Here is a 27273-nt window from a genome sequence, read left to right as displayed (position 1 = left end):
AGTTTGGTTGCTAAGTTTTTTGCCTTAGCTGATTTTTGCTTTTATATGTGCAAAGTGTGTGGCTCTTTGAACTGGTTTAGTTTTAGATCTGACCAGGTCATAGTTATTAGTTCCACATATTTGATTCTTATCATTTCTGGTTCTATATCCAAACATTTGGCAGTTTCTTAGGCTTTGTAACTGGTGAAGATTTATGACTTGGACAAAGGGCATATAAATTATTTGTATTGTATGATAGAACTTCAGTTCAACATATTCTATTTCACAGTGCAAGCCTTAGTTGGTCATTCACCACTTCATATAAGCTTCCCCTGTGATCCAAAGCTACAAACTAAAATAGATTCATCTGTGATCTTTTTTAATTACCATTTTCTTGTCCTTCTTCATTTTCACTTGGTCCAAGGCAAGAAGTTAAATTGAGACAGAGGGTTTCACACTCAGCTGCCAATACTTCTTAAAGTTATTACATTGTTACATTTTTTATTGCCTTAACTGTTTATTGGTTTAGTGTTAAGATTTGGATTGATGTTTATATTGTTGGTTTGTGCTGATCTTAAGTGTTGTGGTGCAGTTTCCAACTTAGAGACCTTATTCATTTGAGGTAGCATCTTTAGGAAAAGGAGCTGAAACAGAATATTGGTTGAATAGGGAACTTTCAGGCAGCTGTAAGTGCTAACTTTAGTTCAAAAATCTACAACCTGTGAGTTTTTTTTTTATTCATGTCATCCATAATGAATTTCCTACCATTCCAGCTCTGCATTATTGAACTTGATCATGCTTGACTATTGAGGTTGAATTTTAATTATTTGTTACGATTGGTGTTTTTGCTTCTGTTGTCAATTGTGTGAATCTGTTCCAGCTTTCAATTTTCATTTTCAATCCGTGTTTAGGTGGTTGTGTAGCAACATATTAACTTATAAGGAAATGATACAATGTCTAGCCTTGGTGATATGAGCTAAAAATGCCAAAACTTGAATTTTATTGCACAAAATCTGCATAAAAAGTCAAACTGGACCCTATAACCTCTTCTAAAAGACTTAAACCTTCCAAAACTGGTTCAAACATTCCTGTAGACATAGTGAAGGCAACACGTGAATGTAAACAAGGTATAACAACAACTCAACCTTTTAACATTTAAGTACAGCCAATTTCATTACACCAATTCATGATGTAAGAAGGTAATATACCTATTATTCTTAGACAAAGCAAATGTATAACGTCCAACTAATCTTGATTCTTCTTAATCCATCTTAGACAAAGCAAATGTATAACGTCCAGCAAATGAATCCCCCTTTTTGTCTCTCTTTTCCACGTTCTCAAAAACTCCCCCCTCTTTTTCCACTTGTTCCTCTTTTTTAGGAGAGTGGTTACTCCCCTCCACAATAACGTCCTCCCTTTTCTATTTAATTTTTAATCTCTTTGAATCTATTACAGAAGAAATTCGCAACTGCTCCTGGAACGTTGCACAACCATGGAAAAATCCCCACTCTTCATGTGCTTTCCTCTGTTTTCATTCTGCAATTCTGACGAAAATCCACAGGTTGTGGTAAAAACCACAACTCAGTTGTTGAACTCTCTGTTTCATCTTTGTCTCTTGTACATCAATTCATCCCAAGTTGTGATTTTTGACACTTAGATTTCACCAATCTACACAAAAAACACAAAATCCCAATGTATGATCCGAAACAGATATAATGCATGACTAAATCCTTCAATGAATGCAATTACATATGCAAATGACCTAAACTAAGATATGAATGCAATTATAATTTACTCACACATCAACTCCTACTTTTCTTCAACACCAAACTTAACTACATTTTCCTTTGGTAAGTAGTTGTACCTGTCTTTGACACTTGTGATGTGAACATCAGAGCTATGTGAAGTAGTGAGGAAAACTAGTCATTGGAAACTAAATTTTATATATGCAGTTAGTGATCATGGTGAAAACTTCATCCTAAGAAATATTAAAACATGTACTTGTGTGAGGTCTCTTAAATAGTCCACAATATAATTGTTGATTGTCTCAATCATTACTTAACCTTCATTTTCTGTATCTGGGTCAGTCCTATGTTGATGTTGGTTTTGGTTTTCTTCAAGTTGCAGTAGTAAAATACATAATCCAGATTGAGGTTTATATCTCTTAATTTTATTGTATAATATCTCTTAATTTTCAATCATATGTTTAACACTCTAGCATCACATTTTGCAGCCGCCTAGCGCCCTGTTTTTTTTTTCGCCCTTCGGAAATTACCGAAGGCTTTTGCCGTTCGGTAATTACCGAGGGCCAAAAGCCTTTGGTACCGAAGGCTTTTGGCCCTCGGTAATTACCGAAGGGCGAAAGCCCTCGGTAAATGTTAGCGACAAAGGATTTACCGAGGGCTCTTTGGCCGTCGATAAGCCTTCGGTAATTACCTTTTACCGACGGTTTAGGGCTGTTTCCGAGGGCTTCTGGCCTTCGGTAATGCCCTTCTTTTTTGTAGTGTATATCTATCACAATAAATAAGATGAAAGATTAATAAAACACTTATAAAATAACATATATTATTTAACAAAAGCCATAAATATTTACACAAACATGAAATTCATACATAATCATATGGATTGGTCATATGTATATTCCCTCATTGTGATCTTCTTGAATTGCTTGTATATCATCAATTAGAGGGTCGTCATCCAAATTTATTGTCGTTTTAAATGGATGGTTGTCAGCAATATGAAGATTACTTAGATTCACATTTTTATCTTCAATTTGTCTTTTTCCTTGAAGAGCAACATACCAATGGTCAGACGTAGGATCTTTGACATAAAAAAGCTAACTTGCTCTATATGCCATGATAAATTGTTCGTCTCCATAACCAACCTTTCGAAAATCAACAAGTGTCATACCAGATTCATCTATTTTGACACCACTCTTATTGTCGACCCACTTACATTTGAAGAGTGCAACGGAAAACTTAGTGTAATCAACCTCCCATATCTCTTCAATTCTACCATAATATCTCACGGATCCAATTACAGGATTTTGATCTTTGGATGTGGAAAATTGTAGCGACTCAACTTCTAGACTGACGCCATTATTTTGTACTATGTTTTTATCATCCAAAGTCTTTGTATAGAATGTGCAATTATTATATTTCGTAGCCTGTACAACACACAACATCAAACTTCAAACTATTTGCTAGCCACAACAAAGTCTTAGAGGACCGTGATTCTTTCAAAACTTCAGATTTGAACCAGGACAAGAATGTTCTGTTATGCTCCATCAACTGCCATTTCTCTAATTGTCTTGGATACTTGTCCTTTACAACGGCTTTGTGTGCTTCCAAAAATGGGATTACTTCATCTGTGTTGTTTAATATGTACAGATGTGATTGCATCAATTCTTCATGACTTTTCGCCATCACATTCACACCTCGGATGCTTTTACTTGTAGAATATTTATTCAACCATGATTTCCGATGGACTCCTATCGGATTTGCTTTAGTCATATAATCAGAGCAAAACTCAATAATTTCTTCAGCAATATATCTTTCAATCATTGAACCTTCTAGACGATATTGATTTTTGACGTACCCTTTCAAAATCTTCATATAACGCTCAATAGGGTACATCCATCTTAAGTATACTAGTCCACACAACTTTATTTCTCTGACCAAATGAACAAGTAAATGCACCATGATGTCAAAAAAGGATGGAGGGAAAAACATTTCTAGCTGACACAAGATTATGATAATTTCGCTTTGAAGTTCATCTAACTTTTTAGGATCGATGACTTTACTATAAATTGAAGAGAAAAATGAGCACAATCGAGTTATGGTCTGCCTAACTTTTTTGGGCAAAATTCCACAAATTGCCACCGGTAACAATTGTTGCATTAAGACGTGGCAATCGTGAGACTTCAATCCAATAAGTTTTAAGTCCTGCATTGACACTAAGCTCTTGATATTTGAAGAGTATCCTTGTGGTACCTTGATACTCTTTAAACAAAGACAAAAACTTATTTTCTCTTGTCTGGACATTGTGTAACATGCAGGGGGCAAATAAGTACACTTACCAATCTCTCTTGGTTCCAACTCTTCTCGAATCTTCATGTCAACCAAATCCAAACGCGCATTTACTCCATCTTTTGTTTTTCCCTGGATGTTTAGTAGTCTACCAATCAAACTATCACAAACATTTTTCTCTACATGCATGACATCTATGCAATGTCTAACATCTAACTTTGACCAATATGGAAGATCAAAGAATATTGATTTCTTCTTCCAAGGGGTTGTTACAGAAGACTTCTTCGACGTTTTCCCAAATACATGATGTACTCTATTAACTTTTTCAAGAACTTCAATTCTAGTAAGTGGAAAGGGTGCATTGTCTTTCTCTTATTCTCCATTGAATGCTTTCTTTAACCTTCGATATGGATGATTAGATTGTAAAAATCGCCGATGACGCATATACAATGTCTTCCTTCCGTGTTTTAATTGATGAGTTGCAGTGTTTTCTTCACATATAGGACATGCTTTATGACCCTTCACACTGTACCCCGACAAATTACCGTAAGCTGGGAAGTCATTAATGGTGCAAAATAACATAGCATGCATCATGAAAGTTTTTGAAGCAAAGGCATCAAATATTTCAACCCCATCAACCCACAACAACTTCAAATCTTCAACTAGTGGCCTGAGATAAACATCGATGTCATTTTCAGGATGTTTTGGACCAGATATCAATATTGACAACATCATGTACTTTCTTTTCATGCACAATCCAGGAGATAAGTTGTAAATTATCAGTATAACGGGCCAACAACTGTGATTGGTACTTAAATTACCAAATGGGTTTATTCCATCAATAGTTAAGCCAAACCTAAGATTTCTACATTCTTCACCAAATTGGGGGAATTCTTGATCAATATTTTTCCATAGCTTTGAATCAACTAGATGACGAAGCAGCCCATCAGTTGTTCTCTCATCTGCATGTCATCTTAGGTTTTTAGCGTCTTTGGGATTCGCAAACAAAGTCTAGCCACGAGTGGAAGGTACCAAACTAGTTTCAAAGCAGAACCATTCTTTTCTGTGTGACCACTATCTTCACCGTTGTTTTTTGACTTGTATCATGATAACCCACATTTTGGACACTTTATCAAAACTTCATTCTCATTCTTATATAATATGCAATCATTCGGACATGCATGTATCCGTTTATACTCCATACCCATCAGACAAAGAATTTTGCATCATAATTACGAGTGGGTAATGTATTTCCATCTAGCAACATTTCATTCAACAACAACAACAATTCTGTAAAACTCTTATCAGTCCATCCATTGCTCGCCTTTAAATTCATGAGCCTTACACCGCTAACAACCGTGTGAACTTAGTTGAACCGACATACAAAGGAGTCTCTGCATCAGTGGACATCATTTCATACACATGCGCCTGGGCAAAAGCTTTTGCACCAACATCGCGGATCATGTCCTCTAAGTTGTCTTCTTCCGGTCAATCTTCCATATCCATTGTGGAATCATACATTTTCAGTTGGAGAGACAGTTGGAAAGTCTGTTAATTCTCCGTGCCATATCCATGTTGTATAACTTCGTACGAAACCATCACAGATAAGATGTTCCCTAATATCAGTTGCGTTCAACTTCCTCTCATTCAAACAGTTCACACAGGGACATCTAAAATTGACTTCATCATCACCACTTGTAATCGCATTACGTTGCGCAAACTCTATAAATTCTTCTACCCCTCTCTCGTACTCAATGCTGATGCGTGGTAAATTAATCCACCATCGATCCGTACGCATGTTTACTGAAATTATTTACACAATTTCAATAATCTTGAATGATCATTTTGATCGTATTTGTATTCAAGGTGTGACTCTATCCCATTCAAGAAGATTCACTTTTTTTAGTTTATTAATCATATCAATTTTAAACAACATATCTAAAATTTCACGAAATTTTGCTAGCATTTCGCATTGTCTTCAGGTTACACGAAATGAAAGTGATTATAAATCACAATCAAATATGCACCCGAAGATCAATACAAAACACAACTACAAAATTTCATCAAATTTAAGACATGTATATTAAAATTGATATGTATAATAAACTATGAAAAAGTCATTACTCTTCTTAAATTGTCTAACTGGACAATTCAAGATTCAATACTTCTAAATTATTATTACCATAGCCTCTCTATTCATTTTTAAAAGGTACATTTCTTCAAAAATCTATGGAGATAGTAAATAATTTTTGTATTTAATCTCAAACGGAAAACTAAGGCTAATTCACAACAACAATATATATTTAAGCAATCAAATAATTATATCTGCAACCTACAACATATACAAGCAAACAATATATTCAATCAAACAATATATTCAATCAAACAATATATTCAAACAAACAATTAATTACATGGTCATATTAAAAGGAAAAATTTCAAAATAAAAACCTGGGAGCGTGAAATTCGATCAACAATTTTGTTAATTTTGAGAAAATAATTACTCTCCGACTATAATTGTTAGTTAAAGTTTACTTTATTATACCCTACCTATATCGTTAATTGTTTAAATTCAAACATAGAATATTTAACTGGATTCTTAACAACCGAAATAAATACCCACAAAAAAAACCTCTTAACATGAGGTGACATTAACAGAGGAACTAAAATTTATATATACATCCAGTCCACGACTCAATATAATATATATTCATATTAATATAAAGTATTAGTATATATTATATTGATATGTTGTGTATTTTGTTTTATATGGCCTCAAAATATGATTTTTCATAAACTTATAGATTTTGCAAAAGTTTTACATATTTTCAGTAGTTAAATTTAACATAAAAACGAAATTTTAGTTTTTGCCATGATGCGTATATTTTATACTTAAAAAAATATGGATTAAAGTTATGCTTAAAGGGTCTCTATTTACATTAGTGATCGAATAATTGATTACTGGCTAATTAAATTTTGTTGTTAGAATTTTAACTGCCAAAAATGTGACTGTAATTTTAATATTCCAAAATTAATATAAATTTTTATCACTTCAGTCAATCTATTTCTCAAACTAATAATTTTTATAGTCTCCTCTCCAATATTTTTTATAATCAACAGGATGTATAAACCAACAACAAGAAAAAGACAAGGTAATTTAACTAATAATTATATAATCAACCGTATGTATAAACCAACAACAATATTTTATCTTCCATTGTAGCAAGTTCAACATCTAATTTAACTAATAATTTTATAATCAACAAGATGTATAAACCAACAACAAGATAAGGTAATTTTATTATAATTCAACCAATATATCAACTCATTTATCAAACACAAGGATAAGGCACGATTGCAGGGATGAATGCAATGAACAACTTACCGTGATGGGCAGCACCAACGACAATGAGGGCGACGACGACAACAGAGGCTATGAATGCAATGAACGGAGGGGAAGAAGGAAGCACATACAGAACGAAGGTCTCACGGCAGAGTGTGGCGACGGTGGTGGAGGCAGCCCTTGGAGAGAACAACTGCGATGGCAGCAGTCCTTGGAGAGAATCACGGCGGTGGCAACAGTGGCGAAAGACAAAGGCGCAAGGAGAAGCAATGAAGACAAAGGCGGTAGGGACGAAGGAAGCACAGGCACAACGAAGAAGAAAAGAAAAAGGAAGCACTAGAAATGGTGCACAGGCGCAGCGAAGAAGAAAAGAAAAAGGAAGCAGCGCGAATGAAAAGGGCTAGGAATTGAACTTATTAAGCTATACTACCTCGGTTATCAAGAATAACTGAAGCAATAGGGTACTACCACCTTATTTATTCAAGAAACCGAGGCTTATAGTTGACGCAGAATGCAAAAAATCAAGCTTATATGCCTCGGTTATCAAAAGAATCGAGGCCTAAATGACGTTTGACACCGGTTGCAGTGCTACCCGAGGTCGTTTCTTTTGGCCAGAGTTGACTGACTTGACGTGTTGCAGGTGTGTTGTAGGCAAGTCAGACGTGTTTCAGGCCTTTCTGCTTCGGTTCTGCGTGCAACCGAGGCAGTATCACCTTTTTTTACCGTTTCAGACGAAAATCCTAGCATGTTAGGTGATGTTTAGGCATCGGTTGCCTTCGCAACCGAAGTGGTAGCCCTGGTATGCACCGGTCCTCATTAAATCGAGGCCTATAAGATCTCTTTAATTACAGAACTGTCACCGCGTTTGGATAGGCAGCGGTTTTGTGTAAACAGATGTCTATTGTACGAGTTTAAAAGCACATTTTGTACTAGTGTGAAAACGAATTATAGAAATGAATTTTTATAATTTTTTAAGAAAGGTAAGAATAAAAAATAATAATGTTAAACATGTAAACGTTTATGTATGTGAAAATATATTTTTTAAAATTTATTAATATTAACGAGGTTGATTAGTGTAAAAAACTGTAACTATATAATAATTTTCCAAATCAGTATTTTAATATTCAATGTAAAATGCTACTTTTGCTAAGGCGCGTACGTATGTTTTTTAGTTTATACATTTTTAGCAATGTGTATCGGGTTTTAGTAGACAAAAATACCCTTATATATCATGGATTCTAAGTAGGGATGGCAACGGGTCGGGTCAGGCACGGATAGTGCCTACCCGCAACCCGACCCGACAAAACAAAATCCACCTGCTACCCGCACAGATATCTGCTTAAAAAATATTCGCGGATATTTTAAAATCCGCGGATATCCGTGGATACCCGCAAATATTTAAAAAAATATATTTTTATAAAATATTATAATAAAACTTAAATAAAATTACAAACAATATATAAAATATAATATATATTAAATAAAATATAAATTAAATTTTAATTCTAAATTATATTAAACCTTATAAAATATAAATTAATGTTAATTTTAATTAAATTTAACTTAATAAAATATAAATTAAATTTTTATTTTTATTTTTTGCAGGTAGCGGATATCCGCGGGTAAGGATAATATAATACCCGCACCCGATCCATTTATAAGCGGGTATTAAAAAACCCGCTACCCACAACCCACGGGTAGTAAATATCCGCAGGTACCAACTATCCATCGCAGATTTTATCCGCGGGCACAGATTTTTTTGCCATCCCTAATTCTAAGTTTTAAGGTTAAGGGTATTTTAATAATTTTCATTCTCAAAACTAAAAAAAAAGAAACTCGTTAACCATTTTTCACCTCTCTCATTCCTCTCAACCCTTTCTCTTTCATCCTCTCATTCCAACATTTTCTCTCTGGTTGCCCCAATTGAAAAAAAGCAGAAACATTAAACAATTTCTTACAAAAAAGGATTTTATAATGAGTTTTCATTTTATAATTTTTGTCTTATCTAATTTTATCTAATTTTTACAAGCATAATGACATATGAAGGAATTGGTAATTGGCTTGGAAAACATCAGAAACACTCGCTATTAAACAATTTCTTACAAAAAATGATTTTATAATGAGTTTTCATTTTATAATTTTTGTCTTATCTAATTTTCACAAGCATAATAACATCCAAAAAAATTGGTAATTGACCTGGAAAAAATCAGAAACACTCGCGGTTAAACAATTTCTTAAATAAATGATTTTATAATTAGTTCTCATTTTATAATTTGTCTTATATAATTTTTGCAAGTATAATGACATACGAAATAATTGGTAATTGGCCTAAAGGGTTTTTTTAAGAGATGATGATTCAACATCTACCGATGATGAAATTAGAGAGGTTAATGAAGATGATGAAATTGAAGAGATCTTGAATGAACCTTTGTCTGAAGTCGAATATGCCAATGACTTAACTTTTTACAAAGGCAAATTGTTTAACGACGAATGTTTCTGATATTTTCACTTGGGGCTACAGTAGGGTGATAGAGAAAATGTTAGAGTCAGAGAGATGAAAGAGAAAGGATTGAGAGGAATGAGGAAGGTAAATAAGGGTTTGGGGGTTTCTTGTTTTTTTTTAGTTTTGAGAATGAAATTATTCAAATACCCTTAACCTTAAAACTTAGAATTCATGATATATAAGGGTATTTTTTATAAGCATGGGTGACTTAATTTAGTTAAGTTACTTTTTGACTTTAGGGCTTTCATTTTGTCGACAATATGTTTTGAGTTTGGGGTTTAATATAATTAGGGTTCTACCTCTATTTTTGTGGTTTATTTTTATTATGATTTTTGAGTGTGGCTTTAATTTTATTTTGAGTTCATGAATATGAAATTAATATTAGGAAAACTTATTTATTTTTAGTGATTTTTATGTGAAATGAACTTCATAAGTCAAATTTATGAATCAAGTTTAAAAATATTTGATGAATTTTCATAAACTCTCGAATCTAATAATCTTATATAATATATTTTTTACTTGAAAATTTGCTAAAACTTTAAATAAAAAAGTATGAACATTAAGGGATGAATGTTAAGATATATTAAATATTTTATTAGTAAATATTAGACAATCAAATATTGTATTAATGGTAATTTAGACATTATTACAATTGTGAGGTAATTTATGGAGATTTATATAGCTGTTATTCCTTTAATAGATGAGAAATTATAGGACTTTAGTATGTATATATATGGTACACTATTATTTGAAATAATACATTAGAATTATTCTTTAAACCTTTTTTATATGGTATTCAAGCAAAACACTCACACACTCTACAATAGAGGAATGGATGCTTCTTTATTTCGTTGAATATTTCTGATGGCTCCTTCCAATAAAAAAAATCAAAGAAACATTATTCTAGGACTTCCGCTACTACCCTTATGCACAAATCGTTCACTCCTGAACAACTTGACGACACCAACTATGTTGAGTGGTCGTTGAACGTAGAGAGCAAGATCAGAGGCAGAAAACATTGGAGTTACATCTTTAGAACAAAGGCTACACTAGAAAACAAGAAACCTGATGAATATGAAGCATGGGAAGATGAAAGCTACCTAGTCAAGTCTTGGCTTCTAGACTCCATGACAAAAGAAATCAGATCCTACTTTATTCGCTTAGCTACGACAAAGGACATCTGGGACACTTTGCAACAAACATACTCCATCAACTAGGATGCATACCGATCACATCATTTATATCGTGAGGATACTTAGAAAAATGGAGGATCTATTATCACATATTTTGGTAAATTGCAAAGATTATGGCTGGAGTATGATACTATCAAGAATTGTACCATGGAATGTCCTAAAGATGTTCAGAAGTATAACAAGATGATTAATTCTCAACGACTTTATGTCTTTTTGGTTGGCCTGGATACACATTTGGATGCAGTTCGTGGTTTTATGCTTGCTACCACTCCCTTCCTAAATGTTCAATCAGTTTATGCAACTCTTTATGTCGAGGCAAATCGCCATATGCTTGATAGTGAGTCTACTATGGGGATTGCCTTTATAGTTAAGAAGTTTCCTAAGAAAGGAATCCACAAGTGTACCACTGCAATGGGGATAATTATGTCATGGAGACATGTTTTAAGCTCCATGGCTATCCGGATTGGCATCCAAAAGGAAAAACTACTCCTCATACCAAGGTAGAAGTTGCTTCCAAAAGCCATATTTCTACTATTGCCAGATTTGTGACCAAGTTCAGTATAAACTACCTATCATATGATGGAAGGAACGAAACACATCACACACATCACTTTTATGTTTAAGCAAATACACCCAAGTTACCCGAGTACAATCATCAACAAAACTGATAAACCGTTTTTTTTTTCATTATGTGTAGATTGTGGGGCAAGGCCCCAAACATCTATGTGAACTAATGAAAAAGAAAAGATAATTTTTTTATTGCTTAAAGGAAACACAACACAATGACTTTTTGCCATTACACAAGTTTCACAAAGAAAATCAGAAATATTTCATTTATGAAATAATGATGGAAATAATTTTTTTAGATAACCAAAAGAGGGATGTCCCAACCGCTTATGCTATAACCAAATTTCCTTTTCATTTTGTCTTGTATGTGTTCATTTGCAGGACAAGATAATGTTTCTTTATAGGTTTGTTGTGAGACATTTTCAAGATAATACAATCCTTCACTCTTTTTACCACTGCCAATTTTCTCTTTGGAATTGATGTTCTGAAAAAGACAATAGGTTAAGTAAAATGAGGCAACACAAGAATGTGATTTGGTTAACTTACTGACGGAGAGAATATTACAGTTCAATGTATGAACAAATAAAACATTGGAAATCGATAAAGAGGTGAGAGGGATAGTACCTACACCTTCAATAGGAGATGGGAGCTCATCAATATTAAGAATAACAATTTTAGAATAATTACGGGAAAAATTAGTAAATTTATGAGAATCACAAGTTATATGATCAATAGCACCTAAATCAATTATCCAATCACTATCCCTAGTAACAATAAAAAGATTAATAGTAGAGTTAGATATACCTAACTTGGTCACAAATCTGGCAGTAGAAATATGGCTCTTGGAAGCAGTTTCTACTTTCGTATTGGGAATAGCTTTGCCTTTTGGATGTCAATCCGGATAGGCATGGAGTTTAAAACATGTCTCCATGACATGATTATCCCCATTGCAGTAGGTACACTTACGGATTCCTTTCTTAGGAAACTTCTAAACAATAAAGGCAGTCCCCATAGTAGACTCATTATCATGCATAGCCTTTTGGCGGTTTGCCTCAGCAGAAATAGTTATTAAACTGATTGAACATTTGGAAGGGGAATGGTAGCAAGGATACAACCACAAATTGCGTCCAAATGTGTATCCAGGCCAACCAAAAAGACATAAACTCTTTGAGAATTAACCATGTTGTTATACTTCTCAACATCTTTAAGACATGCCATGGTACAATTCGTGATAGTATCATATTCCAACCACAATCTTTGCAATTTACCAAAATATGTAATAACAAATCCTACATTTTGTTAAGTTGAGATTACCTCACGATATAATTGATATGATCGGGACGTATCTTGGTTGACTAAGTATGTTTGTTACATAGTCTCTCATATGTACTTTGTCATAGCTAAGCGAATAAAGAGGTATTTGATTTTTTTTTCATGAGGGAGTTCAGAAGCCAAGACTTAACTATGTAGTTTTCAGCTTCCCATGTTTCGTCTTCATCAGATTTCTTGTTTTCTGGTGTAGTCTTTGTTCCAGAGATGTAATCCCAATGTTTTCTTCCTCGGATCTTGATATGTGCATTCAATGACCACTCAACATAGTTGATGTCGTCAAGCCGTTCAAGGGTGATCAATTCATACATATGGGTAGTAACGGAAGTCCTATAATCATGTTTATGTAATTAATTTTTATTGGAAAGAGTCATAAAAAATATTCAATAAAATAAAGAAACACTGATTCATATATAATAAAGCATGTTGGTGTTTATAAACCTATTGGAGAACCTATAATGAGTCAACCTTTTTTAGATGTTTGCATTAGTTGAAGTAATAGTTTAGAATTTAATAACAAATAAACACTTAAAAGGTACGATTTTGAGTATTTAATATCTTGTTTTAAATTTATTAGTGAAAACAAATGCACAACGACACTATGTGTATATAGGTAATTTTATAAATAAATTGTATTTATTTTGTAGATAATTTTTTAACCAAAAAATGATTAAATTTAAAAAAAAACCTTTAAATAGAAAAAAGATTAAATTTAAAAAAAATCCACTTAAACAATAAAATTGATAAAATTACTATTTCAATTTAAAAAACTTTTATTTAAAGAGATTGAAAAAAAGGTAAACACTAATTAGAGAAATCTATTTATTTATAAAATAATAATGGGTCTTTCACCTTTATATACAGCTCTATTTTTTCATTTTTATTTAATATGGGATTTAGACTCACACTTAAATTTCCAACACTTTTATCGTCTGATGTATGTGAAGACCAATTATCATTTTTTTTTCTTGTAAATCATCTTAAATCCGTTTAAATAGACAAACACAACACTCGGTCATCTAGAAAAATATTTCATCCACATAAATAAACACAATGTAGAATTTTTATCCTATTAGTTATCATTTTCTTTATCAAAGTCCTTGACTTAATGAAGGTTTAGATAAATGTCAATTATGATTTATTTTACTTTCATTAACTATTCTTAGATTTTTCAATTTAGATAAATGAAAATGATAAACTCACTTAAAATGATTTTTTTATACACTAATTAAAAATATACAAAAATCATAAAACTTAGTGAAAACTTCAAAAGAAAATATTTTTACGCTTTTTTATAGAAGGATTTGTTTTATTTCCTTGTTTAAACATATAAACGGAAAACTTACATATTTATGATTTTTTGGATTTAAATTCAAATGAAAAAAAAATAATTTGCATAAATATATTTTATACGTGCAAATAAAGTAACTATTTATAAGTGTGAGGTTTAATTTAAAAAAAAAAATCATAAAGTTGAGTTAATCGTGAAAATGAAAGTGGAAAAGTACGGCAAAGGATAAATGATAAAAAAAATATGCCAAATATAAATAATTAACCTAACAATTTAGAGGGAGATATAAATTACCTGAAAAACATGTATGATCGATAAAAGAAAATCTGCAAAAATATACAAAGATAAACACAACTTTCATTAATTTTTTATTTACCATAAAAAATTCTTCATAATTTAAGACTATTTTTTCAATATCAAAGTAATGCACAAATATTTTATTTGTAAACCTTTATTCATTTCACTTATTCATTTCTTGATATTAGAATTCCTTATTTTACTTATTTAAGAATCAATAAAGTATCGTAATTATTAAGAGTTGGTTATATTATTTATTAAAATATTGTGTTTTACTTCTTTCATTAGTAGTAAAGATAATAAAATTGTCTCAATCCATGTTAAAAAACAGAAAGAAAAAATATGTCTCATAATGCGATTTTATATATCTAAGCAAGAAACTCATTCAAGCAAATACTATTTCAAGAAATATATGTCACTTTAGTGACCTATATCATACATTCTACTATTTTCAAAAAAAGTCAGAAGAAGTTAAATTTCTTTGATGAAATTTCAATTTGTGAAAGGTTCTAGGAGAGACTATCATTATATATGTTTCTAAAATATCAAACAAATTACTTCACTATTTGTGTTTTTTCTATATTTAACAGTAAATTAGCATACAAAGTCTTGAACAGTATATAATCATAATCATGATTAGGATATTTAGTGTTGAAAAAAATTATTTACACATTATTATGTTGAAATTAGAACACCATTATTGTACGACTTGATAAAGGCTTTCAAGAAGTGGAAAATGAGCCTCTTTTGTGAGGACAATAACAATTTGTCAAACATACACTATAAATGACGTTAGATATATTTAAATTAAACAATTTATTCCTTACAATGTGTAAAACTCCACAAAATAGTATTTTAGAAGTGGTGGTAGTCTAAAAATAGTGAGACTAAGTTATTTTAATATTAAATGGTTTATTTATAAATAGTTTTGTTATAAACGAATTTCATTATTTTAAAACGTACATCTCTCTAGAAACCATTTTTCCAGAGTTCTTTACCTTCTCTCTGAGAGTTCTAACTCCTGAGTCATCTCTTTGACGATCAAAATGTACCTAATCAACCACGGCAACGCGAGGTCTACGTTTCTACCCGATCAGTTTCTTCAATAGAGCAAGTAAGTTTCGACTCCTTTTTTTCTCTTTTCGTTCTTAATTGAGATCATGTTTAATGGTCTCTTGTCACATGTGAGTTGTAATGTCCTTTCCTAGTTTCATGTTGATAAGAGGTTCTAAGGACTCTCTTTGATCTTTGTTCGGTATTTTGTAGGCGTTTCTAGAGTTCCTTTAGCTCTAAGCAAGGGTTCGGTGTTTATAGAGCTCTGTTTCTTCGGTGTAAGGTAAGGGAAGCTAGATGTTTTAACACTAACTATAATTGTCTTGCAAGTTTAGTGGTTGTTTGCTTATTAACTTGATTGAGTATTAATTTGAGTAATTATCCTATGTTAGTTCAATTAAATGTGTATGTTATTGTATTGTATGATCTATATTTGATATGATGAAATTGAATGTCTTTGTTGTCTTGAAGGATGTAATGTGAAGTTTTTTTGATGTTGGAAATTAATTCAAAGTGTTTAGAGGGAAGAAGGATCAAATACTTGGGTGGTGAAGTTAAAAAGGGAGGTTTTGATAGGTGAGTTTGAGAAATAGGTGTTAGGGTGAAGAAGCAATTGTTTCATGGCCGTTAATTGGTCATTTGTAACTTGTTTGGGATGAGCATTAGCTTATATGTGTGTTAGAATGGATTAGTAGTCATTTTGGAGTATTTACAAAGTTGTTTAAGTGTATTTTGGGGGTTTTAACTAGGGAGATTTTGAATTTTAGGTTTTGTGTATAAATGGTCATTTTGGAGAGTGTTAGTAAGTCATTTCTGACTTGTCAGAGTCCTTATGATATTATCATACATAGGCCAAGAATGAAGAGTTTCAGAGTGACAAAAAGCACAAAAAGAATATAATAGGTTTCATTGGCTTGTATTAGCCTCTTTTGTTCTTTCGTTATTTCTAGTTATAGATAAGCTTATAAACTCTTCTTTTCTTTATAGTACAAGCAATGTGGGACTTCACATAGCTTGGACTTAAAGAAAAAGAAGAATAAATAGGCTTTCTCCTTTTGTTGTTTGTAGTACAAGTAAACATGCATAGTTTTTAGTTTTTAGTTTCTAGACTTGCTAGGAAGCTTATAAACCCTTTATGAATTGAAGAATTAAGAGATTGATAACAGTTAAAAACCTATTATTTTGGCACTTAAAATTGATATCAAAAGCAACCTTTAAGACTTAGAAAATAGCTTGAAATCATGTTTTTGCTTATGTTTTCGGAAATAAGAGAGTTTGACAGGTTTTATGCTTGATTTCCTTGTTTTTGCAGGTTTTGAGATGAATTTGATGAAAGAAGTGAAGTGGGACAGAGATGGAATTAGAAAAGGACACAAAAAGTGCAAAAGAAAAGAAGCCGCAAGTACCACTCAGTGCCAATTACCACTGAGCGGCACTCTCAAGGACCCATTGGCACCGCTAAGGGGAAAATGCAGCTGAGGGGCAGAATAGAAGACGCGCTATTGCTGCTGAGTGGTATTTACCGATGAGCGCCACTTTTTTGGGCTTGGGCCTACTTTTCTGTAATTTTTAGAATACTATATAAGGTTTTAGTTAACCTAGGTCAGTCATCTTTGGCTGGGACGAAGCAGAAACACACTCTTTCACCCCTTGGAGGAGGATTTTGGATGCTAAGGCTCCTTTCTCACCTTTCTAGGGTTTCATCTTTCACTCTTTCATTGTATTTCATCTAGGTTCACCATGAATATGGTGAGCTAAACTTATTTTGTTGTTGGGGAATCAATGTAAAACCTTTGAAACTCTCATGTAATGGAATTTGTTCTTCAAGATCTTTTATAAGATACATGCTTTCTTTCATTAATAGTTCGGGTTTTTCCTCTTTGCTCAAAGCATGCATTGTTTAACTCATTCGACATACCAGGAAATCTAGATATGGGAAATCTCTCCCAACAGTAGTATAAACCTAAACATAGGAGTATGATGGTTGATTGCCTTTAAGCTTCTATTCACTATAATGCATGATTAATTGCTAGGGAGAAAAACATTGTAAACTAGTGATTATTATTAGGCTTTCTTCACCGAGACATCGGGTTTAAGGTAATTTAGAGAGTTTCATTAACATTAATGAAAAGAAAGATGAATTCCTTAATACATGAGAGTGGATGGGATGAAATTGATAAACCCCAACAACATAATCATTCAATTCACGTGTTTTGTTTCTTCCTACCATTGATCAATCCATGCATACATATTTACTTTTGAGTATTTGCATTTAAATCTTAATTAATCGGTTTTACAAGTCTTAGCTAATCAACAAACCACACAACTGTCTAGGCCATGAGTCCTTTGGGAGAACGATACTTGGTCTTACCAGGTTTATTACTTGATACGATTCGGTTACACTTGCCGAGGGTCTAACAGAGATGTGGGACTAAGAGCACTTGAAAACGTGGTTGTCCAGACTTAGAAGCATTCCAAGTCCCACATCCCTTAAAACTCTCCAATTACTTCATCCTAAAGGTTATATAAGAAGCCTAGGGGTCTCCTTTTGTACACACCTTTGATTGAATGAATATAAGAGTGATTTGTATTCATTTGCTTATCTTCTTTGAGATAGAATTCTTATCTTCCTTGAGATACAATTCTGTCTCTAAGTCATCTTTTGGGTCTTATCTTGTGAGAATCAAGTGGCGATCCAACCTTGGCACTTATCTTGGATCATTTCAAGTGGCGTGTCCTCAAGTTCATAAGTTCTCTCTTCCTTATCTCTTCCATTTTAAATCTTTTCAATTGTCATTTCATAATTGTCTTTACAACATTTCTCTCTAAGCATGTTATTCTCCATCATGTGGTATCTAGAGCCATGAGCTTGATCCTTATTAGGAATTGCATGTTAGAGTAGAGTAGACAAGCATTTTTTTTTTCAATTCTCGCTTGCTAGCGCACGTTGCATGCTTGTCCAACTTGTTTGCTTTCGTTTGAGTTTATTTCTTATCTGTTTTGTGTGCAATGTTTTTTAAAAGTTTCGTTTGCATGTCTACTTCAATCTCTATTTTTTACTTTGTTTCAATTCACTCTGTACTATTCGCAATTCCACTGTGTTCATCCAGTATTCTGCTGTTGATAGACTTCTAATCTGTTTGTGTTTGTTCTTGCATTCCTTACATTTCACAAAACATTGATGAAATTAAGTCTGCACATCCATGTATGAGTGAAAAGTTCACACTTCATGACCATAACAAATCCTTTTTAACTTGGTTTAAGAAAAATATTTACGCGACTCCAAATGTTTCTGAAAATCTATTGAGACTAGCTCGTGGACCTAACATCAATGTGGTCACTTTCAGCGGCTATTACATAAACAATTACTTGTTCTATTCAAAAGAGGAAGATGATAAAAGTAGAGTTCAAAATAGTGGACTTACCCTAAGGGTTGAGGTTGTACACTTTTCCCGTTCCAAGGATAAGAATCCAATTACAGCATCAATGAGTTATTTTGGAATAATACAAGAAATTTAGGAAGTTGATTGTCACTTTTAGAGTTTCAGTTTTCAAGTGTAAATGGGTTGATAGTAATTCCGGTGTGGTGATAAAGGACCTCAGATTCACTTTAGTGGATCTTAAGAAAATGAGTTATATGGATGAACCATTTATTATGGCTAGTCAAGCAAGACAGATATTCTATGTCACTGACCTAGTGAATGATAAATGATCAGTGGTATTGGAAGGCAGAGCCATGCACACAACTAATGATGAAGACTCTCTAGATATACTTGAGACAAGATCCTTCTCATCAAGAACCATTGAAAATAAGGTTGATGATGTACCCGATGAACTACATGCAATTCGATGTGATCACAATGAAGGCATATGGGAGAAATAGGTGTCTTTTTATTAATTTAATTAGTAATAACTTATACAATTTATTTATTTTATCTGTTCTGACTTTAATTTACTAACACTTTGTAAACATGTATGACGAGCTCTAGATCAGATCGAATGGGAAAACGTGGTAGATTTGTGACTCGGTTGCCTAATGTCACATCCTGTCGGGTTGCCATGGAGAAGTTGACGATGGAGATTGATCCCCAATCGGGTACTCCTAGTGAGGCACATGCAGAAAAGTTTAGGAGTTACTTGAGCATGTTGGCAAAAGCACATGTCTCTATTGTCATACCCTCTTAGGATGATGTCTCAGAGGTTGAGGAAAATCTACTATGGCAGGATATTTTGGTATGTATAAGATGTTTTACTTCCATCATTAACATTAGTTTCGTTTAAGATGTTATAACAACAAAATTTTCAAATTCCGGATAATGAGAGGATAAGGAAGAAGACATTCTCCCACATTACAGTCTGATGGAGGGATTTTAAGACTAGACTCATGCGTCTATACGTCTTTGGTGCAACACAGGACGATACAATCTTGTGTGTTTACGGTAAAACTCATTCACAATGACTTTGCAAAGAAGAAGCCACCACCACAAGTGTAAACTCGTCATAGTTTAATATAAAAAGTCGAGTCTAGTATGAATGATTGCATGTTAGGACTTATTCATATAAATGTTATAGACATGATTTTTTTTTGTATATTAGTTTGTCTTTTCTTTTGTTTTTGTTTGTCTTTGTTTGTGTCCTCTTTCTGTTTGTAATTATTGTCTTAATGGTATGAGTTGTAGTGAGAGTAATGCAGCAATATAGTTTAAGATTAGTTTTTGTTGTATATAATCCTTTTCTTTTGAAAGCTCTTTTGGCCAGGACTTTTACATTCAATATAAGAAAATGAGAAAATGGAATTAGAAAATGAGAAAATGGAATTAGACATATATAAATGACTACAATAATGACAGTGACAATCTTTTATCTAAATGGAAATGGATGGCCACTAAAAGGACATGTTTATGGAAATATATTTTTTATTTTATTTTTTTGGATTTCTACAGTTTAAGGTTTATATATTTTTTTTAATTTAAAATAATAGGTGCAAATAGAAATTTCGTTAATGAAACAAGTGGACTTCAAAGATTCAACCCAAAAGCCTAATATGACCAAGAGGTAACTTCTTCGGTCAACTCAGTCAACTTCTTCCTGCACCTCCATACATTTCTTCTTGTACTTCCATATTATAAAATATATTTCTTTTTGTACTTCCACATTATAAAATGTATCATTTATGGTTTTCTTATCCTTCCATCTTCTTCCTCCTTCGCAAGCACACCTCTCTACTCCATGAGCGTCCCTCACTCATCACTTTTTTATATTTTGATTCTTAGGAATGAAGTGATAAATCCATTTTGTATATTTATTCTAAAAATATAAAGAAGTCTTCATACGTGGCGTTCATTTCTTCTTCATCTATATCTCAATGTTCTTCACTTTTTCTATTTTAATTTGTTTTCTAATTCATCTGATTTCCATTTTTAAATTCACATTTATCCTTTTGTTCTCGTCATTCATAAGTAAAATTAATAAATAGGGTAATGACTTTTTTCTGGGAAAAGTATATAATTTTAGTTAACTTTTCAAAAATTTATAAATTATAAATAGTTGCCTGATAAGCAGAAGTAGAACTAATTTATCTAAGCAAAATTATTTAAAATTATTTATCCTTCTCTATTTCCAACTGAATTGTTATTCTTACACATTAAACTTTCAGTACCGATAACATTAGACAAGGAATTACTATGGATATATCTCAATGAGATATCTTAATCCCAAGACTGGAGTTATCTTACACTCACTGAAACCAGCAGAGGAAATCAACCTCACCCATTCCTTCTTGTTTCTCTCTTTTCCAGCGACGAACACCATCATTAAAATATCAAACAAGAGTTGAGTTTCTACAAATTCATCATCATCATCTCTCTTTTCATCATCCATCACCGTCTCTATGATGATCACCTTCCCTTTCTTACCTTCCTTTCTGATTGCTTCCTTGCACTTCTTCAATATCTTCATGCATTCCTCATCACTCCAATCATGCATTATCCACTGCTTTCTCATTCAAACCAACACATTCAGTATATACAAATAATAAAAGTTCAAAACTGAAGACATTTAGAAAGCAATTATCAACTACTTATAAGATTGATAATAAAGTAAGAATAAGGTGATATCTTCAATTCTTTCCAATTGATTTCTTCCTTTCTGTGAAACTCTCAAAACCCATATACACTATTTGTTGTGTTACCTTCAACAGAATGGTATCAGCTGGAGGAATAGCCTCAAACATGTCCCCTCCAACGTATTTTAGGTTTTCAACACCTTGCAAGCCAGCAACAACATGAGGGAGATCTAATACAATGCATTGCATCTTTGGGAATGATTTTGCAATGGCCTTTGCCATGGTCCCTGTGCCTCCTCCAACATCAACCAATGACTCCAATCCAGCGAACGTTCCCTTGCACTTCTCAATCATCAAACTAGAGATCAATCGAGCGTCATTCTTCATTGCATCATGAAATAAGTGATTAACTTTCCGGTCACAGCCAGCATAATCCCAAAACGACATCCCGTGTGCAGTTTCAAAGGGTGTAAGATCATCATTTTTGAACCAATCAGAAAACTGATGCCATGGCTTTGTCATAAATGGATCAAGGGAGATCTTCAAGAAGGATATCAGACTAAAGGGATGGTTTTTAAGAAGTAGTACGGATGCATCAGTCAGCGCATACTCCACTTCTAACTCATTATGGGTGACATTTTGGTGAGAGAAAAAGCCAGAATGAACCATGATTCGCATCAAGCGATGGATGAATGGGGTTTTGGATGGATGGATTGGTAGTGAAGCAATGAGGTTTGAAAGTGGCATGGGTTGGCCATAGTTATGTATGGCATCTGGTATGCCTAAGTCAACTACGCATTTAAGGGACATTGAGTTTATGAAGCCCAGAATGTTCTTCCATACGTGTACTTGAGCTCGAACCACTTTGTATGATTCTTTTTCAATTGCCTTCTAGAAAACAGCCTTTTCTTTTCTGAAAAAAAAATTACAACAAAAAAAAACTTGTTGTAATGTAAAATAATTCATCAGTGCTTGTTAATAAACAAAGTTTCTGTGGATTTTGAACTATAACTTAGTTGGGATACATTTGTTTATTAATATTTTATTGAATAAATACGTAAACTGAAATTGTAAAAGAAAATTTTCTTTCTCTTTTCTTTTGCTGCGTAGTGTGAGTGTGGAACTAAAGATTTTTCCTTCTCTCGCGTCTTTCTCGATGTGGTGAAATCTGGCAAAATTGCTTAATAGTAGGATGAACTTGATAAGAAAATCGCGTAATGTGATGAATATGGGAAGACAACCAGATAATCCTGTTCGGACAGCTTACATAACTCGAAGGAGTATGTAGAGAACCGAGTGAAGAGAGCTCGGCATAGAATTTGGTGGAGAGCTCGTTAACTTCACAAAGGAGAAGCTCGACTAGCAAACTCGGTTTTACAATTAAAGTCATTATTAGTTAACTTTGTCGTCACAACTCCATATAACTTACTTTAAATTTGTAAATTTTAAATCAACTATTCCATTTTTATAATTTACGGTATAAACTATTCCATTTTTGAAATTTTTCTTCCAAATTTATATTATAGAATAGATTTACTTTATGGTACAATCTGAAATATAAATTTATATTACGTATTATATAATCTTTAATGTAAATTTACACTTGATGTTGTTCTATCCAAAATGTATAAATAGTATTTTTAATTTGAGACTGTGTAATATAAAATATCTACAAATCTGAAAAAAAAATGGGAGTACAGGAAGAAAGAAAATATGATGGTGCAGGAAGAAATTTTCAAAAAGAGAAAGCTTTATTTTTTTCTTTTAGACCCAATTTATATTTTTAACACCCATGCTCCATTTTTTTTCCTTGTGAACCCCCTTTATCACAATGGACCACTAGCCCAATCCATATTTTATCTACATCACTCAATTGGTCTCCAAACCTTTCATTGTACTTTTAATTTTCTAAAATACTTTTAATTAATAAGGTAGTTATTTATTATTAATTTTATGTTTGTTGACATTTTTATATCAAGCATTGACTACATCCCATTTTTTCCTATACATGCATTTCTGCACTCCCATTTGTCATTTATTAAAAAACCCTACATTCCTACACCCCATTAAGAAAAAAAACTTATTCAAAATATAAATAATTAATTAATACATATAAATATTTCTCTATCAAATAATAAAATCTTACTAACAATAAAAAAATTATAATTAAATAAAATTTAAAAACGCAAAAAATTTAAACATAAAATTCATATAAAATAAATTCGCTAAAAAAAATTAGTTGTCGCATTTGGAAACGCGAAATTGGAGGTGGAAAAAAAAATACAGTTAAACACATAAAGTGTAACATCCTATTTTAATAGTATAAAACTACTAAAATGAAACGTTACATAGATGCTAAAAGAACAAGTAGGTAAAACAAACCTCCTTTAAAGAAGAGATCTACTTTTGTAGATATATCTAACAACTCATTTGCTACTCCCCTACCTCTAGCTGGAACAACTGAAAAGGTGAATCCCTAAGCTCACACCATTAGGTGATCATCGCAAAAGAAAAACAACATACAAAGACAAACAACAGAAAAACAAGGGTAAACTAGATACAAAACAATACATCATAAGTTTAAAACATTTCACCTAAGAATCATATGTAATTTAATCCAATCCAAAAATCTTAACATGCAAAGACCTAAACCAATTGTCTGAACTTAGAATGAATACCGAGCTATGGCGGGTTGTGTACTTGTGGTGGCCTCTACTTCTTTGCAAAGTCATTGTCATGAGTTTCACCCTACCACACACACAAGGTTAATCCGTTATCGCGCGATAGGCCTCCAAGTAACCCCTACACTAGGACCTCATACTACTCTCACCACATGTATTAATCATCTTTATTTGAGAATGAAAGATCATTAGAGTGTTAGGATAACCCCCAATATTGAGCTCCATGTATTCATTCTAAAACACTTGAACCTCACCGAGAGCATTCACTTTGGAACTTACTTTGAAACCACATATTTTCACTTTAAATCACAACACAAGGCACCACCATGTAACCTCTCCGTGAGGCTCATGGAATTACGTCCATCAACCATATTTTCAATACATACTTAACCTCAAGAATCAAACATTATGTATTAAAATTCATATTACAATTCCAATTCATACTCCACAATAAGTAGTAGAAACCAATCATTCAAACATTCATATACATTGTATACACTTTAAGAAAACATATAAAAACTTAGTTGAAAATTTGATATTTTCGCTCAGCGCATACCATTCGCTAAGCTAAAGTCCTCAGATAGAAACCCACCTCTAACACCACTCGCTCAGCGAATCCATTTGCTCAGCGAATCCATTCGCTCAGCGAATAAAACTGACAGTGCTCCCAGACCTCTGAAATTTGCTCAACGCACACCATTCACTCAGCGAAAGTCCTCAAACAACAAACCAAACTTTTGACCTTTTACTGAGCGACTCCACTCGCTCAACGAGTCTGCATAATTCTGCAACACGAAAACTGCAGAATTATCACCCCAAACTTCCCTAGACCAATTTGATATAATTTTTCCAACTTCTAACCTTCCTAGATTGTGTTATACACCTAATTAGTCTTGAACAAGTGTTCCTAAACCTTACTAACATCAATATAAAGAGTTTTCTAATTCTATTCCACTTGAAAACCTCCAAAACACCAACTTATAGACTCAAATCCCAATCTACCACTTTTGTCACAATTTTTATCAAATGAGTAGTTCTCACAAGTCACAAATGACTTAACTAAGCTATTACAACTGACCATTTGAACCTCTAACCCCTAATTCTCATTTTCACTACTTCATTTCCTACAATAAGTCCTAAACTAATGTAAACTGTGTCTACACAACCTCATACCCTCTTATAACATATTTCCTCCCACTTTGACACTTAATTATGATCCAAAACAACTCCTAACTAAGACCAATTGTAGCAAAACAATACACCAACCATTTCTCACTATTTCCTTTTCAAAATCTCCAATTTGAACCAATTAACTTACAACCAAGATTACCCTTTTTATTCCAACCATACAATCCGCATCAAACACTTCCTCAACACAATTTTCACATCTCAAACACGCATACACATAAATTCAAAGAATTGTACAACATACATCATCACACAAAACATCAATATTACTCAAATAACTCAATTATCACTAACAACAAACAACATTTTCATTCAAACAGTTTAATACTCATATACTATGAAACTTACACCACATACTTCAATTGAAAGTAATTATCTAGCTTCCCTTACCTCGACTCAACAGTTCCAAAACCTCTAAACGCTCCACAGATTTCTTGCAGCACAAGGAACTTCTAGAAAACCTACAAACATCCAATTGGTGATTGGAGACCAACTTTATAATCACAAACGAATCAAGAATTTAAGAAAAAAGTGCTTGATCCATGCAAAAACAGAAAAGCTTTACCGAATCAAGAACCCTAAAATATCAAAGAAAAGGGTTTCTAACTTACTTGCTCTAAACAACAAATTGATTCGTTGGATTTGAAGACCTTGATGTCGTGGTCGTCTAGGCACCTCCTGATCGTCAAATAGATGATTTGAGATCAAGAACTCTTAGAGAGAAGGTAGAGAACTCTAGAAAAGTGGTTTCTAGAAAGATGATACGTTTTAAAATAATGAAACTCGTTTATAACAAAATTATTTATAATAAAACCGTTTAATATTAAAATAATCGAGTCTCACTATTTTTAGACTACCATTACTTCTAAAGCACCATTTTCTGAGGTTTTACACCAAGAATTTACGTGCTTTGTAATGCTTTTCTATGAAGCTATAGTAAATGATAAACAACGGAAGAGAAAAAAAATAACAATATGAAAACCCAATCTCTGCCCCCTTTAACCACTAATAGTTTGAATCATACTACATCCATCTTTTCTTACAAAATCTGGACTGCCTGGTTTCCTGATTCTGCCATATGAGAATTTTTCAGAATAACTGCTGACTTCTCTATTAACTTCGTGATTATCGAGCAAATTCTAAAGGATCGACAATGCCATAGTCAAGTTCATTGCCAGAACCTCTCGTCAACTATGTTAGACCTTCTGAAATCTATTTCAGGTTTACAAGAATCAGAACCAATAGATGTAACTTCTTTGTTGTTATCAACATGAAGCTTTCCTTTGTTTGATGAGTGACATATCCGGCTCCACAGACAAGCATATCTGACACCTCAGTCTTTCCCAATTTAGTGATACTTTATACATAGCATATCTGACATCTGATGCAGCCCGTACCGGTTTTCCACGTCCGATACGAACCCAAACCTTTTACACATCATTTTATCCAAAGAAAACATTATAATCATGTACTCTACACATGCAATCTACAAACATGCTTACAAAACAAATTGAAAAAGCAAAAAACACACCGACCAACCTGCACCGGAAATGGACAAATGCGAGCAATAAATTTAAGCAACTTGTGCCTAGATGCGCAGTGTAAAAACAAGCTTAACGAAGAAGAAGAACCTATGCCTCTGCTTGCAAAAGAGAACAAAAAGAAGGACAATGTGAAATCGAAAAACGAAACTTTGTGCTTGAGAAAGATGAAGCACAAATATGAAGCAGAAATGAAAACAAACCTGTCCTTGCCAA

The 27273-nt window shown here is 32.9% G+C and overlaps 1 protein-coding gene across 1 annotated transcript; it reads right to left on the bottom strand.

Annotated features, from left to right (window-relative positions):
* Window positions 1-21265: 21265 nt before the first annotated feature.
* LOC124827780 (putative O-methyltransferase 3) lies at window positions 21266-22541 on the bottom strand. The gene is made up of 2 exons (XM_088096089.1): window positions 21774-22541; window positions 21266-21574 (listed from the first exon to the last, which is right to left on the bottom strand). The coding sequence occupies exons 1-2, from the start codon at window positions 22455-22457 to the stop codon at window positions 21266-21268; spliced, it is 993 nt and encodes a 330-aa protein (XP_087952215.1). The 5' UTR covers window positions 22458-22541.
* Between the last annotated feature and the right edge of the window lie 4732 nt (window positions 22542-27273).

This window comes from Vigna umbellata, chromosome 1 (assembly GCF_029865625.1).
Source record: "Vigna umbellata cultivar VRB3 chromosome 1, Vumbellata_1.0, whole genome shotgun sequence".
Taxonomy (NCBI): Eukaryota; Viridiplantae; Streptophyta; class Magnoliopsida; order Fabales; family Fabaceae; genus Vigna; species Vigna umbellata.
This window is presented reverse-complemented; position numbering and strand designations above follow the sequence as displayed.

Excerpts from the sequence above, each read along its gene's own strand:
- LOC124827780 (XM_088096089.1), bottom strand. The coding sequence starts at position 22,457 with ATGTCCCTTAAATGCGTAGTTGACTTAGGCATACCAGATGCCATACAT. Across the intron at positions 21,575-21,773 it reads CTGATACCATTCTGTTGAAG|TGGATAATGCATGATTGGAG; the intron begins GTAACACAACAA and ends ATGAGAAAGCAG.